General features: G+C 37.4%; 1 protein-coding gene across 1 annotated transcript in view; it reads left to right on the top strand.

The window, feature by feature from the left end:
* The window catches only part of LOC141330870 (adhesion G protein-coupled receptor A3-like), a 33,209-nt gene extending 26,821 nt beyond the window's left edge, over positions 1 to 6,388 (top strand). Inside the window, exons 12-13 of the mRNA XM_073835650.1 lie at positions 5,957 to 6,027; positions 6,269 to 6,388. Coding sequence (XP_073691751.1) covers positions 5,957 to 6,027; positions 6,269 to 6,388 — 191 coding nt within the window. The remainder of the gene's footprint in view (positions 1 to 5,956; positions 6,028 to 6,268) is intronic.
* The last annotated feature ends 9,239 nt before the right edge of the window (positions 6,389 to 15,627 follow it).

The raw sequence follows: 15,627 nt of genomic DNA, 5'->3' as shown, positions 1-15,627 counted from the left end.
CAGAAAGTGACTGACCACCATTGAAAATCTCGTTCAACAATCCCAGAATCCGACATAAGAGAAAGGGCGGATAAGTTCAAAGACTACCGTCACTGATACCCAAAGCCCACACCTGCGCTAGTCGGCTAGCCTTGTTGAAAACATCATCACAGAGTTCTCGAGTCAAAGGCGGGCTAAACATGTGAGCCTCTTTGATGTTGCGCCATTTGTGGTTTGAGGGAGGAATGGAGGAGCACACAATACGGCATAAGAGAGAAGGTAGACTAAAGTGAAATCAATGATTATAGGATTTCCCTAAGAAAACAGCAACATTTGAAAACATAGACAAATATGAAGCAGCACAAGTGTTTTCAACATTAATAATAATCAGAAACATTTCTTAAAAGGCAAATTAGAATGATTTCTGAATGAGCATATGACACTGGAGTAATGATGTTGAAAATTCAGCTTTGCATCACAAAAATGAAATGCATTTTAAAGGTCCCATAGTCAAAATCGAAATTTCCTGGCTTTTTTTTCATGATAACTAAGGTTTAGGGTAGGGCTGTCCCCGAATAGTTGAAGATTCGATGCATCGATATGCGGAGCCTGATTCGACCACCGATCTCACAGTCGAATCTTCGCGGGTGAAACGAGCATCATACCATTTTGGCAATATGGGGAAGCTCAATGTCTAATTGCACACAGAACTACTGGTTTTGTACGGTTATATTAAGTTATATACAGCCTTTGATTATGATAATGCAGTAAAAACAAAAGTGAAAAGAAAGAAGCGTTCAATAAATATTTTTGTTTGTGAATAAATCCAACCACCCCTGTGACAGATTTAATTTTCACTTTCCTTGATCCATGACGAGATGAGGACCATCTTGACGGCAGGGATTAGGCCCCGATCACACCGAACGCGTTTTTGCAGTTGGAGGCGCCTCTTTTGAATGGTTTTCTGTTGGCAGTGAGCGTTCTGCGCGCTGTTTATGCGCCCCTAGCGCCTCGCGTTTTCGCAGGAGCGCTCTGAGCGCCTGAAGTTGAAAAAAAAAAAATCAACTCTGAGCGGAAAAACGGCCAACGTCATTCGCGTTCTTTTCCATTGTCCAATCGAATGAATGGAGAGGCGGGCCTTCTGTTGTGGTGACGAAAGTTTACCGTTGCTTAAAAAGTCCGGAGACTGCAAGAAATGGAGGAGAAACCTTTGGTGTCTATCGTCGCTAACCCGGAGCTGTATTATTTAAGGTTTCTGCTAATATGACAGTTTTCTTAACAGCAAAAAACTAAGATTTTAGAGCGCTCGCGCTATAATCCTTTGATTTGACTGACAGGACAGCTGTTTTGGTCGTTGCTTAGCAACATAAAAAAAACGCAGCACCCTGCTCTTTTATTAAAAGTCACCAAAAAAGGCAGTGCTGTGCGCCTTGCGTTTTTAGAACTAAAAGACGCGTTCTGTGTTTTTATTTAAACCTAAATAAGTTCGTCTGTCAGTTGGCAGGCAGTTTTGGTCGCTTTATTAAAAGTTGTTGCTGTGTGCAGTGTGTAAAATAAAATAAAAATAGTTTTACCCTCCTGCTGACTATAGTGTCGTGCCCCTCCCAACCCATTCACACACACACACAGGCCTAGATGATTCGACTATCGGTCGACTATAGAAAGATTCGAAAATTCTGATTCGACTATGAAAATTCATAGTCGGGGACAGCCCTAGTTTAGGGGCTATGTAACTACCATATGAGTTTCAAAACAGTCAATCCACAGTAAACTGCACACAACCTGCTTAAAGTAGCTGTTTCTTTTCATGAGCCGCTGTGACTTCCGTAAAAATGTGACGTCCGATCTACTCAGTCACCGCCTTCAGTCACCAACCACCGTCCCACCCTCCTTTTGTGAATCCCCGACAACATCGCATCCATACCATTGCTAAGCAACAACAACAACACGAAAACAAATCGAGAAAACCCTGTTCAGTCGATAGATGTCCAAACTACATCATTGCACAGGCTTCCCGAACAACGTTAATATAAGAGACCAGTGGCACGTCAACTTCAGCCTCTTTCACACAGCCGTTCCGGAAAATACACAGATAATATGTCCCATGATTTGTTCCGGAATTGTTTAATTTGGTTCATTCAGAGTTGTTTTCCGGAATCTGTGCATGCTTTACACACAACCCATAAAGACATGTGACATTTGGATATGAGATGTAATGAAGAGTCGCATGATAACGTGCATCATCACTACAACACTGCCTTTATGGTTCTGGCTTTTGTTCACACAGCGCTCGTTCCCGTAATTTTCCAGAATCAGCGCGCATTGTGAAAGGGGCTTTACTAAAGCAACAGTTATGTAGCTTACTGCATTCGGTGTTTGAAAAAGAAAAAAAAAAAACATTAATGATCATTCTGAAATATCCTGTTGAGTATCAGCAGGCTAGGCTCTCTCTATGGCTCTGGGCTCGGCTAAAGCATACATGACCGTAGTTACCTGTGGTTGGCCTGGCTGTGCGTCACTCAGAAAACAACAGGCCAATCAGAAGAGAGGCTCATGAATATTAATTAGATGGGCCAAAATCAACCTGTTCTTGACAGAGCTCCTAAAAAAGGAGCTGTAAAAATACATTGAGATGGATTTTTGCACTTATACCGCAAATATATATTCTTAAGGACATCAAAAACTAAAATAAACCTCCAGAAATGTGTACAACATGGGACCTTTAAATTAAAGCTGCAAGCAGCATTGAAAGGGCCCTCACACCCGGGCTCACCACCACCCGGTGGCTTTAGGGACAGCGGACGTGTATTTAAAGTGCTAAATATAGCTGCAAGCAGCAATGACGGGCCCAAGCCATCAGTGCAATCGCCATCCCGAAAGCATCAGGAAAAAGGCGCCCAGCGGGCACATGCATACACAGTAACCCTGTGGCAGTTTGGATTTAAAGGTAACAGCAATGAAAGTGTTAAACTTTAAGATCAACACACAGACACACACACACAGGGCGAGAACGATATATAAAATGTTGGCATCACTTTACCATGCGGCTATATTTGTTAACATTAACTATGTTAGTTAACGTGAACAATAATTAAATAGCATTTTTTAATGTTAATTACACTACAGGGCCATTAAATTCTTGAATCTGATTGGCTGACAAACATTCTAATGGTGTGTGCATTAAGTTGCTAAAGAGCATTGAGATTGTGTGTACTGTTTTCTTCCTTTTCTCCCCTCACTCCGCTGACCCTTGAGCAAAGGTTATGAGCAGTGCTACCGGGATGCTTGTTTGCCTTTCCACTCCAGAGATCTGCCCACTGTGACCTACAGCTCCAGCAGTTCTTCGCTGTGTAAATGTGTTTTCTCACAGGAAGAAAATACTTTTCCATGTGTGCTTGACATGAAAACTTTCTCAGTATCAGGTTCAGAAATATTTCTTAATGAAGAGCGGCATACCTAATTTAAGGATTCTGTCGTCATTTACTTGCCATCAGTGCTCCACCAAACCTGTTTGTCTTTCTCCTTTTGAAGGTTGTTCAAAGAATAACACAGTAACTTAGTAAGAATTTGGCTCTAAATAGAAAGGCGATTCTTAATATTGTGTTAACAGTGTAAATAGTCTTAAATAGTGATACCAGGGTACTTAGATTTTTAAAAATACTGTAAAAACCCTAAAATTGTGTAATAATTTTAAAATAGCCATTTTCAATTTGCATATATTTAGAGCCCAATCTCTGATGGTGCAAGGACCATATTGAAATCGCTCAGATTCTTCTTTTTCTCCAAAATGAATTGCATTTTTAGGGCCTGAACATTCTCAAAAAAAAGCACCTGAAAACAGCACAAAACTTGCAGAGAAAATTTAAAATAACAGACTTCCTGTTGGGTTTCGGACTTCGTACCTTAGGACTTTTTTGTAGGTATTGGTGTGCTACATGTGTCTACCGAACTTCGTACATGTATGTGAAACATAGCCTGAGGGGCACTTCATTTAAATTTTATAGGTGGCGCTATCAAGGTAATTTTGCCACCATTATACCAGAATACATTAAGATAGGCTTTGGAAAAAAAAAAAAAAAAAAAAAAAAAAAAAAAAAAAAAAAAAAAAAGACATTTTTAAAATTTATAGGCCATGTAGTCAAATTTCAACATGAATATGCTGGCTCAGTGCCATTACCCGAAACAATATTTAAGTATTATTAAAATAAATCATCTGAATAAATCATGCATCAACGTAGTTCACAAGAGTCTTCAGAAGTAATGTGACAGCTCTATGTGATGAACAGACTGAAATTGTAATTATTTACTAACACTCTCCAGTGAGCTGTTAGAAGGATAGTTCACCCAACAAATAAAATTCTGTCATTTACTTTTAAGATGTTCATTAAGACATATTTAATGAAATCAGAGAGGTCTTGGTCCCTCCTTTTAAAGTTCTTGCATCCAAAAAGGTCACAAAGGCATTTAAGAAAATCAAATGGACCACAAAACCAATCTTAAGTAGCACAGGTATATTTGTAGCAATAGTTAAAAATGTATTTTGTCAAAATCATTAAAGTGTTAAGTAAAGATCATGTTCCATGAAGATATTTTTGTAAATTTCCTAACTTAAATCAAAAATTAATTTATGATCAGCAAGACCTTTATCTGGACAAATTTAAAGGCAATTTTCTCAATATTTAGATCAGATTCTAGATTTTTAAATAGTTGTACCTTGTACAAATATTTTCAAAATATTATCCTAATCATACATGAAACTGAAAGCCTATTTGTTCAGTTTTCAGATGTTGTATAAATCTCAATAAAAAAAATAATAATAATTTTTTAAAAATTAGGTTTGTTTTAGCATGTGATGCACAAATGTTTGAGTTTCTGTGTTTACATATGATGTGCTTTCTGTTCATGCATTGATCATACAGTTACATGATTAAATCAAATAAACCCTACAATAAATCTGTTCATCATAAGTGATCACATCTCTTCACAAAACATATAAAAGCACCTTTACAACCTTTTTAGATCTTCAAACTTTTGTCTGCAAAGACTCAACGAAAACCAAAAACCTCACGTTTCACTAAAAACATCCTAATTTGTTTTGATAATTAACTGAAGTCTTAAAGGGAGTAGACAGATGTGTGTTTTTCAGGGCCTATGCTGATACCGATTATTACAGATCAAGTAGACCGATAACCAAAATTTTGAACCGATATATATGTCTGGAGTAAAAAAATGTAATTCATGTCAAAATTAAGAACAACAAAGACTGACAAAAAAAAAAATCTTTAAATGCTTTTAAATTATTTTATTTTATCAGCAAATCTGCAAAGTTTTGCAAATGACAGATACCGATAACCGTAAAAATACTTGATAATGGTGCCGATAACCGGTCGACCCCCTAGTCTTACAAATTTGGAATGACAAGAAAATGAGTAAATAAGTCAAATTCATCAACAAATCATTCAGACTAGTTTTGTGAACAATTAACTCATTCACTGAGCACATCTGATTCGAAATAATGATTCATTCACTGCTCTGCTAAGAAAACCTAAAAAATATCAAGATTTTTGGTCTGTACAACATGCAAAGTTTTTATATAACTTCGAAAGACTCGGAATGTAGTGCACAAGTTTTTTAGGATGCTTTTTTAATTTTTATTTCAGAGCTTGATAGCCCAATTAACTTTTAGTATATAAAAGACTTTCACGCAAGTCATTCATTTAGGTTTAAAACAACATTAAGGGATTGTCAGTTTTAGGTGAACTATAGCTTTAACTGCAATAAAAAGCCAGGTCTTTAAAAAGTGTTAGGTGAAAAAAAATAATTTAGGCTTACACCAATTCTCCAGTCTCTAAGAGTGCGCACACACACTTGACACATAGACAAAGAGCCAGAGAATAATGTGCGAATCAGACTGCTGACATCTCTGGCTTTAGCTTGATTCATTAAAATGACAAAAGCAGCGCTGTGCTCTGGGCAGAAGGGATCGGAGCGAGAGAGAAGCGTGAAAACAGAAAGCCAGAGAGGGCACAGAGGGAGCAGCACTGGAAGGTAACTGTGCCATGAAAGCCCATACGCAGAAACCCGCCGTGCCGTCAAGAGACTCGAAGATGAATTCCTCAGGCTTTCAAAGCATGGGAAGATCAAAGATGTTTACACTTTCAACGTGTTAAAAAGACAAGGCTTTAGCTCTTTATCCCCTGAAGTGTACCATTCTCCCGACTTAAAAAGAGCAAAGAATTCTCTTACATTATAAACAGTAAGATGTACCGATTGAGTCTTGAATCAACAGTATGATTTGCAAATGACTGAAAAGGTCCAGCTGGAAGCTCTCAATTTCTCACGCATCTCTGAAGACAACAAGGTCTACTGGCTGCTGGAACGCAGGGTTCCAGAACAATCACAACCGTAACGAACATCAATTACTTTTGCATTCAAGCAAAGCACAAGCCGAAAGTCCATCTGTTTCTTTGTTGCCTGAGATGATTCCCAGTTCTTCTTCAGCACATGAAAGCCAAGCTGTGAGACCTCTTCATTTGGTGGCACTATGACACGTGTACAGTCGTGGCCAAAAGTTTTGAGACTGACACAAATATTCGTTTTCACAAAGTTTGCTGCTAAACTGCTTTTAGATCTTGGTTTCAGTTGTTTCTGTGATGTACTTAAATATAATTACAAGCACTTCATACGTTTCAAAGGCTTTTATCGACAATTACATGACATTTATGCAAAGAGTCAGTATTTGCAGTGTTGGCCCTTCTTTTTCAGGACCTCTGCAATTCGACTGGGCATGCTCTCAATCAACTTCTGGGCCAAATCCTGACTGATAGCAACCCATTTTTTCATAATCACTTCTTGGAGTTTGTCAGAATTAGTGGGTTTTTGTTTGTCCACCCGCCTCTTGAGGATTGACCACAAGTTTTAAGATTGGGGAAGTTTCCAGGCCATGGACCCAAATTATCAACGTTTTGGTCCCCGAGCCACTTAGTTATCACTTTGGCCTTATGGCACGGTGCTCCATCGTGCTGGAAAATGCATTGTTCTTCACCAAACTGTTGTTGGATTGTTGGAAGAAGTTGCTGTTGGAGGGTGTTTTGGTACCATTCTTTATTCATGGCTGTGTTTTTGGGCAAAATTGTGAGTGAGCCCACTCCCTTGGATGAGAAGCAACCCCACACATGAATGGTCTCAGGATGCTTTACTGTTGGCATGACACAGGACTGATGGTAGCGTTCACCTTTTCTTCTCCGGACAAGCCTTTTTCTAGATGCCCCAAACAATCGGAAAGAGGCTTCATCGGAGAATATGACTTTGCCCCAGTCCTCAGCAGTCCATTCGCCATACTTTTTGCAGAAGATCAATCTGTCCCTGATGGTTTTTTTTGGAGAGAAGTGGCCTGCCCTTCTTGACACCAGGACATCTTCCAAAAGTCTTGGCCTCACTGTGCGTTCAGATGCGCTCACACCTGCCTGCTGCCATTCCTGAGCAAGCTCTGCACTGGTGGCACTCCGATCCCGCAGCTGAATCCTCTTTAGGAGACGATCCTGGCGCTTGCTGGACTTTCTTGGACGACCTGAAGCCTTCTTAACAATGCAGTGAAAAGTTTTTTTCTGGATTAAGTTAATTTTCATGGCAAAGAAGGACTATGCAATTCATCTGATCACTCTTCATAACATTCTGGAGTATATGCAAATTGCTATTATAAAAACTTAAGCAGCAACTTTTCCAATTTCCAATATTTATGTAATTCTCAAAACTTTTGGCCACGACTGTACAAAACATGTTTTACAAGGTGGAAAGATAAGTGGTTAGATGCCTGTGATGGCATTAGGAGAAAAAAAAAAAAAGCAGCACGAAAGTGATATACACACAAATATACACAACAGCTCTTTCTGGTCCTCGAATCTGATTGGCTGAGGGGAGAATATTCTAGTGATACCAGAACACCAACCCTTTCAAATCCACTATAATTTAATAAGTATTGTTTTTGCCTCACTGAATGAAGTTTTAAGACTTTTTAGCTGAGAATGTACTTATTTAAACTTCAAATATGCTGTTTGTTAACAAAGATAACGTCTATTTGAAAATTGGCTTAGATGTTTTCAGAGATGTGAGCTCCAGGGCTTCAGTGGCCATTCAGTGCTCATGAACCTGCTGAGTGCAACCTTACCTTGGCTAGATTTTCTGAAATTCGCCACTGCCTCTGATGTCTCTAAACATGAGATAATTTGTTATGGGCAAATCTAATGGTCAGTCTTTGTTCTCATTACTCTAGTATTTGTTTTAGAGCAAATAGTTTTGGCTGAGGGCAAAATCTCATCATGTTATATATTTATATATATTTTTTTAATGCTAGTTGAGGTCAAAAGTTTACATCCCCTTTCTGAATCTGCAAAATTTTATTTTACATATATAAGAGGGATCATACAAAAATGCATGGTATTGTTTATTTAGTACTGACCTGAATAAGATATTTCACATAAAAGGTGTTTCCATATAGTCCACAAGAGAAATAGTTGAATTTATAAAACCCTGTTCAAAAGTTTACATCCCCTTGATTCTTAATGCTCTGTTGTTACCTGAATGATCCACATGTGATTTGGTTTAGTAATAGTTGTTCATGAGTCCAGTTAAACCTAAAATCCTGTAGGTCCCACAAATTCTTTGGTTTAGCAGCATTTTTGTATTTGAACCCTTTCCAACAATGACTATGATTTTGAGGTCCATCTTTTCACACTGAGGACAACTGAGGGACTCATATGCAACTATTACAGAAGGTTCAAACGCTCACTGATGCTCCAGAAGAAAACCTCACGCATTAAGAGCCAAGTGGTGAAAACATTTGAACAAAATGGGGAATGGACTTTTTTTATTTTGCCTAAATATAGTATTTTCTCCATTTAGTACTGCCCTCTAAAGGCTACAGAAGTTCCTACAGTTGTTGGAACACTGCAAAAAATGCTTTTCTTACTTAGATTTTTTGTCTTGTTTCCAGCCAAATTATCTTAAAATTCTTGAAACAGGAAGGATTTTCTAGACAAGTAAAAATTATTGTCTTGTTTTTAGTAAAAACAAGTCAAAATTAAGTGAGTTTTTGCTTAAAACAAGCAAAATAATCTGCCAATGTGGTAAGAAAAAAAAATCTTATTTCAAGCAGACAACTAGATTATTTTTCTTACCCCATTGGTTATTTTACTTGTTTTAAGCAAAAACTCACTTAATTTTACTAAAAACAAGACAATTTTTACTTTGCTAGAAAATCCTTCCTGTTTCAAGAATGTTTAGATATTTTGGCTGGAAACAAGAGAAAAAAATCTAAGTAAGAAAAGCATTTTTTGCAGTGAATAGGTTCAAATAAACAGAAATGCTGGAAAACCAAAGAATTTGTGGGACCTGAAGGATTTTTCTGAAGAACATCAGGCATTTTAACTGTTCAGGACAAACAATGGATTGATGAACAACTATTCCTAAACAAAAATACACAGCTATGGATCATTCAGGTAACAACACAGTATTAAAAATTCAAGGATATTTAAACTGTATGTAAACATCTTTTATGTGAAATGCATTATTCAGGTCAGTACTAAATAAACAACATGCATTTTGGAAAATAATTAACATTTTGCACATTCTGAAAAGGGGGATATACACTTTGGACCTCAACTGTATATCAGAGCGCTGCCTTTGTACTTTTGACCAAACTGTCTAGCAACCTTTAGGATTGCTGTTGTTCTTTACATATTATTTAAGAAATAATATTTTATATAAATCATAGCAGTAATTAATAACAGTATTTAGTATTTTTGTGTGTTTGGTTTGTGTTTGCGATGGTGATTTAAGTTAAATTATTCCAGCATTAGATATCTGAAATCATGACATGCAGTACAAGCTTAAGCATATTAACTGTATTATTTGTCATTAAAGAAATTTGTAAAATATATATATATATATATATATATATATATATATATATATATATATATATATATTCAAATAGAAAACAGATGTTTTATATTGTAACATTATTAGCCGTGATTAAGAACATTTAAAAATCTTCTGAAACTTTTTTTAATGCTAACTTATTGTGGCTACTGAAAATTCCAGCAACTGAAATGGTTAAATTAATTGACCAATTTATGGACATTTACAGACAACACCTTGAATATTGGCAAGACCTGGAATAAGCACATGGAAAATACACCCTTAGAAGAATTCCTCATAGATGACATCATGTGTTATTCCAGCCTTAAGCGAAGCACAAAATGAATGGACCACTTCCATGTTTCCAGATTCAAATCCATTGATAGGTCTTAAATGGAGCAAGTACAAATAAATCCATGCTTTCTTTACTCCACCAAGCGTATTGTGTCAATGCCTTTATTCTGCATTTCTTTGAAAGAAACCGGTTTTGTGAACATGTCTATTGGTCAGTGTCTGCTGTTCACCGGAATCTGGGTCATGCATAGTATAAGGGTAAGTGCACTTAAACAGCAACACTAAATACAGCATTTCAATGTACAGCCTCTAAATTTAGCTCCAGCATTTGACCAGCGCTGTTACAGTGAGTGACACTGAATCCCCAACGGAAGTACAGAGCAGAGAGGTAAACCGATGCCAAGATCAGACAATTGTGCTCCCTGAAGGCAAGAGCTATAATTAACTTTCACTTGACCAGCCCCCTCGGTATGACCTCCTCGAGGTCTCCAACAGCCTCACGATCCTTCACCCCGCAATGCACTTTCTGTTTGACAACATTAGCACCCATTAGCAGGCTTTGCACCGTCTCCGTCTTGGACCAGGAACCGTTAACTTCAGAGAGCAGATGTCTGCACCTAATAAACATTTCAAAACAACTCAGAATGCCAAAACAAAACTACTATCAACAAATGTCTGCATTAATTGCAAATGTTACATATAACATATCATAACAGCAAAAAACACTCAGAATGACAAAGATAAAGAATTAAACTACTTTAGGTGTTGCTTTTGTACACTGTAAAAAAAAATCTGTTAAATTTGACCGCATTTAAAGTATTTACTCGTCTAAGATTCCTCAAACTGATTATATTAACGAACTATGGTAAAAAACGGGACAACACTCATATCAGCAACAATAATAGGCAATCTTATTTAATGATTCAGTAATGTTAAAATGAGAACAGTTTTCCTTTATATAGATCCTGGTGTCCGTCTTTCAGGTGCTCTGCGAAATTAGTAGTTAGCGCCTTTTGTTAGCACTGCTCTGTAGCAACTCTTACATATTGGCTTGCTTGTGTACTTCGGCTTTCCATGTTCATTTGTTTCATATCCGAAATATTTCCAGATAGCACTCCTGCTGTGCTCTTTATCAAACAAAGCCGGTCGCGGGGCGCCGCACTCGCCTTTCTATTCGCTTCACTTGAATGAGACGAGACAGGCACCGCGGTCACGTGTGGTGTTTGTAAACTCGCCTTTGTGGAGAAGTGAAAGTGACAGCTCGGCTAATATCGATACTTCGAGAAATTAGTAGTGGTACCATTCAGATATTTCATTTTTGACAACACTAATACACAGACGATGAACTCTGTCAGAGAGAGAATACTGTGCCGTCGGTGGCGACACAAGCCTCGGGCAGACCGCGTACAAACGAGACGAGATGGTGGTGCAAGAGTGGAAAATGCCAGCCATTTCCAACGGAGTAGGAATCTCAGTGCTGTCACGACTGGACCACATCTGTTCCACTGTTACAAACAATCGGCGAGTCAGCTGATGGGACTGCTTCAAGCATTCGCTGCGTTGCAGAGCACAGTGGACGTAGTACGTGGAGTCGTGAACGTGCACTACAAGCCCTAGTGCTGGACTAGTTTCAGTGCTTAAAAGGTATATAAAAATATATTTTTCTAAGAAAATGACTGAACGTTTTGGTAGACAAGACCCTTCTTTGTCGGCTGGAATCATGTACAGCCATTTGAAGCTGCATTTAAACGGCATTTTGAAGATTAAAAAATCGGGGCACCATTTAAGTCCATTATATGGAGAAATTTCCAGATATGTTTATCTCAAAAAAGATCTCAAAATCTCAAAATTTCTTGACAACGGAGGAAAAAAAGACATACATATCTTGGATGACAAGGGGGTGAGTAAACTATATGTAAATTGTTGTTCTGAAAGTGAACTACTCCATTAATTGACAAAATTAATATATCAACCTAAGGAAGTTTTGGCCTTTTTGTACAGTGCAGTAACACAGACAGTCATGCAATTTGATTTCTCAACCCTTGAGAAAACAAAGTGCACATAATTAGATTTAGTTATACTTTAAAGCACATTTACTTTTTAATAAACTGCTGTCATGATTTAAAGGACACTTATTTTGATGTGCTGATTGAACGTACTAAAGCACATGTAAAGTACTTGAATATAATTTTAATACAGTTAATACATTTTAAATGTAGTATATTGCACAACATAATTATAAAATTACATATAAAGATGCACTTAAGCCGTACTCAAAGAGTGAAAAAAAACATTAACTGCATTCAATAAAATTCAAACAAAACATTTTAATTTAATCACAATTAACATGCTATTAAGTAGGGCTGCACGATACATCATTTCAGCATCGTCATCGCGATGTACGCATGCGCGGTAGTCATATCACGGCAGTCACGATGCAAGGCAAAATTATGTCTGATTTAAAAATGTACTTTCTATATTTCTAAACTTTCTATTCACGGATCTATATTTGTCTGATATAAAGTAATTAACTCATATATAAGGGTTCTTTAAAAACTACAAAGCACACGTCGCTTTACCTACTTCATGCATGCAGTCTCTGCGTGCGCATGGCGAAATGAGCGCGGGACGGGAGAAAAGCGCAGAAATGGAAGATTTGGTCGCAAAAAGAAACGCAACGTCGGTCATACGGAAGTATTTTGGATACAAAAAGGATGCTGCTGACCAAAAACAGGTGCCTTGTCAGGAGTGCCTGGCAGTTGTTGCCACAACTCGCGGAAACACTACGAATTTGTTTGACCATTAGAGGGGCCGTTTACATGTCGCGCCTAAAAAAAAAGGTGTGGAAAACGCTAGGCGCGCCGCTTTCTCCTTCTTTCCAAAGCGCTCTGTATTGCGCTCTAGTGGTGTCTGCCGTTGCTAAGCAACCACGACCTGCGCTCTCCTAAAGACCAGAGCCACATAGCTCTCCTAAAGACGCGGAAGTTTCAGCAAAGGATAAATGGATTTCCAAAACTAGCTCTGCTGCTAAAAAATGTTATCCCTGTAACAGCTATGATCAGCTGTTCCTCCATCTTGGCTAAGCTTTTATTGTTTTTCGTGAAAGGAAGAAGCTGATTTCTCTTTCATCAGGGTAAAAGCAACATTCACTATTAATTTCATAACATATTAGAGCCTTGATTTGCCTGAATTGACAGTGAATAAGGTGAGTCAAACTGTTTATGAAACAACCCAAAATAAGCTTTAAAAAGTATTTTATTTCAGGGTTTTGATTACACTTTTACTACTTACACTACATTTTTTTATTCTTTGAAAATGCTTACAAAATTACCCCAATTATTCCTGAATTATTATTTGATTTTTAAGCAGTTCAAAACACCTGATGAACATAAATGAATTTGTACACATCGCAATATGCATTTCAATCAATCAATATACATCGCAGGGAAAAAAATAAAAAATATCGCCCTACTATTAAGTGTTTTAAATCATTACGTTTATGTCACACGTCAGCATATTCTTTAAAGGAATTCTTTTATTCTTTTTATAAAGTCTTGATTTGTTTTTTGGGGTTAACTAGAATAGGTTTCCATGCTTGAAAGTTACAAAAATGCATTTTTTCACAGATTTTACATAATTGCAGCACATCTCTCCCAGTCTGTCTCAAACGTCCTGTTTAGTTCCTGTTTTGATGAAGTCCCTCCTTCCCAAACATAAAATGTGCTCTGATTGGTTAGCTGGCCCAGTGCGATGTGATTGGTGAACCACTTAAAGCGTGTTCCAGAAATGACACGCCCTCTTAGCATAACCACAAATCTGCTCAGCTGTAAATATTAAAGGGATAGTTCACCCAAAAATGATAATACTGCCATTAATTACTCACTCTCAACCATAAGACCTTTGTTCATCTATAGAACACAAATTAGGATATTTTGGATGAAATCCGAAAGCTTTCTGACCCTGCATAGACAGCAATGCAACTATGCCGCGTTCTGAAGCTAAAAGTATAATGTAATAAAAAAGAATAATAGATCCCCTTTAAAGCACACACTTAAAAATAAAGGTGCTTCACGATGCCATAGAGTCTAGAACAATGGCTCTACAAGAAGTCTTCAGACGCAACTGAAGAAAACCACTCAGAAATTTTCAGAATCACAATCTATTAACTGTGTATACACTCTTAAAAATAAAGGTGCTTTAAAAGGTTCTTCACAGCGATGCCATAGAAGAACCATTTTTGGATTCACAAAAAACATTCAGTCAAAGCTTCTTTAAAGAGCCATCTCATTCTTACCTTTTTATAATCTGAACCTTCTTTCGCCACAAAAAAGGTTCTTCTATGGCATCGTGAAGCACCTTTATTTTTAAGAGTTTAAGCCTATTTAGTGTTCTAAAATAGAGAACATGACAAATAAACAAAGAGAAAAGTATCACGATTTGCACTTACAGTCGTTCCAGTGATGACAAACCAATGAAAGAGCCGTTCAGGAGTTCCTGGATTTTATTATTACTCAAAATCCTGTGGAGAAAACAAAAGAGATTAATATGAAAAATCAGCGGACCACAGACAAACAAATCCCTACTTGAACTTAGCGTAAAACACATTTAGTTTAATTTGCTCGCAAGTTAATTCTCAAACAGTTATTCTTCATGAGCGACATCCTCTTGCTCCTCAGAAGAAAAGTATTTTGCCCATTGCATAATATTACAATAATCCTACATGATTGTTGATCACAAATGCTTTTATTAACAAAATGACTTGGAAAATACAAGACCAGGCAGCTGAAAATACAAGAGACTAAGCTCTTAATCATCAGAAAGACGTTTCTACCAGTTGAAGATATAGAAGATTACCATAGCAGCCAACTGGGGTAGTTGCAAGTCTGAACTAAACTAGGTAACTAAAAGGTTTTATATTGCATCGCCACTGTGGCCTAATGGAAACTGGACTGTATTTGTAGCAAGTGTTCTGGAAATTAGAAATGTCTGCTAAATGATTAAAAACGAATGCCAGAAATACATAGGCTGATTGAACCCACGAATCCTATTTGATCACTTCTGATTCAGTCTAACAGAAGAGGTCTGAAACAAATCGGATGTCTCCTTGCTTCAATTTTCCACACAGATGACAGCCAATTGGCTGACATGACTATCAGTGGAGCGGCGCTTTGGTTGCTGCTCAGGCAAACGGTAGAAAATGTGTTTTGCTATAAACGGTTGCAGTACTAAACACAGTCTTTGCCAGTTCGCAAGTGATATACAAGAAAGTAAACGGTTGCAATGGATAAATAATGCAGTGCATTTAACTTAGACTTCATTTTGCAGTCATTTCTATGTTTCAAAATAAAACCAAGTCTCTATGCTAGTACATAATTTCAGATCACACTTCAGTCTAGAGTCCAATTCTCACTAACTATTAACTACCACTTTTGCCTC

This window comes from Garra rufa, chromosome 3 (assembly GCF_049309525.1).
Source record: "Garra rufa chromosome 3, GarRuf1.0, whole genome shotgun sequence".
Lineage (NCBI taxonomy): Eukaryota > Metazoa > Chordata > Actinopteri > Cypriniformes > Cyprinidae > Garra > Garra rufa.
This window is presented reverse-complemented; position numbering and strand designations above follow the sequence as displayed.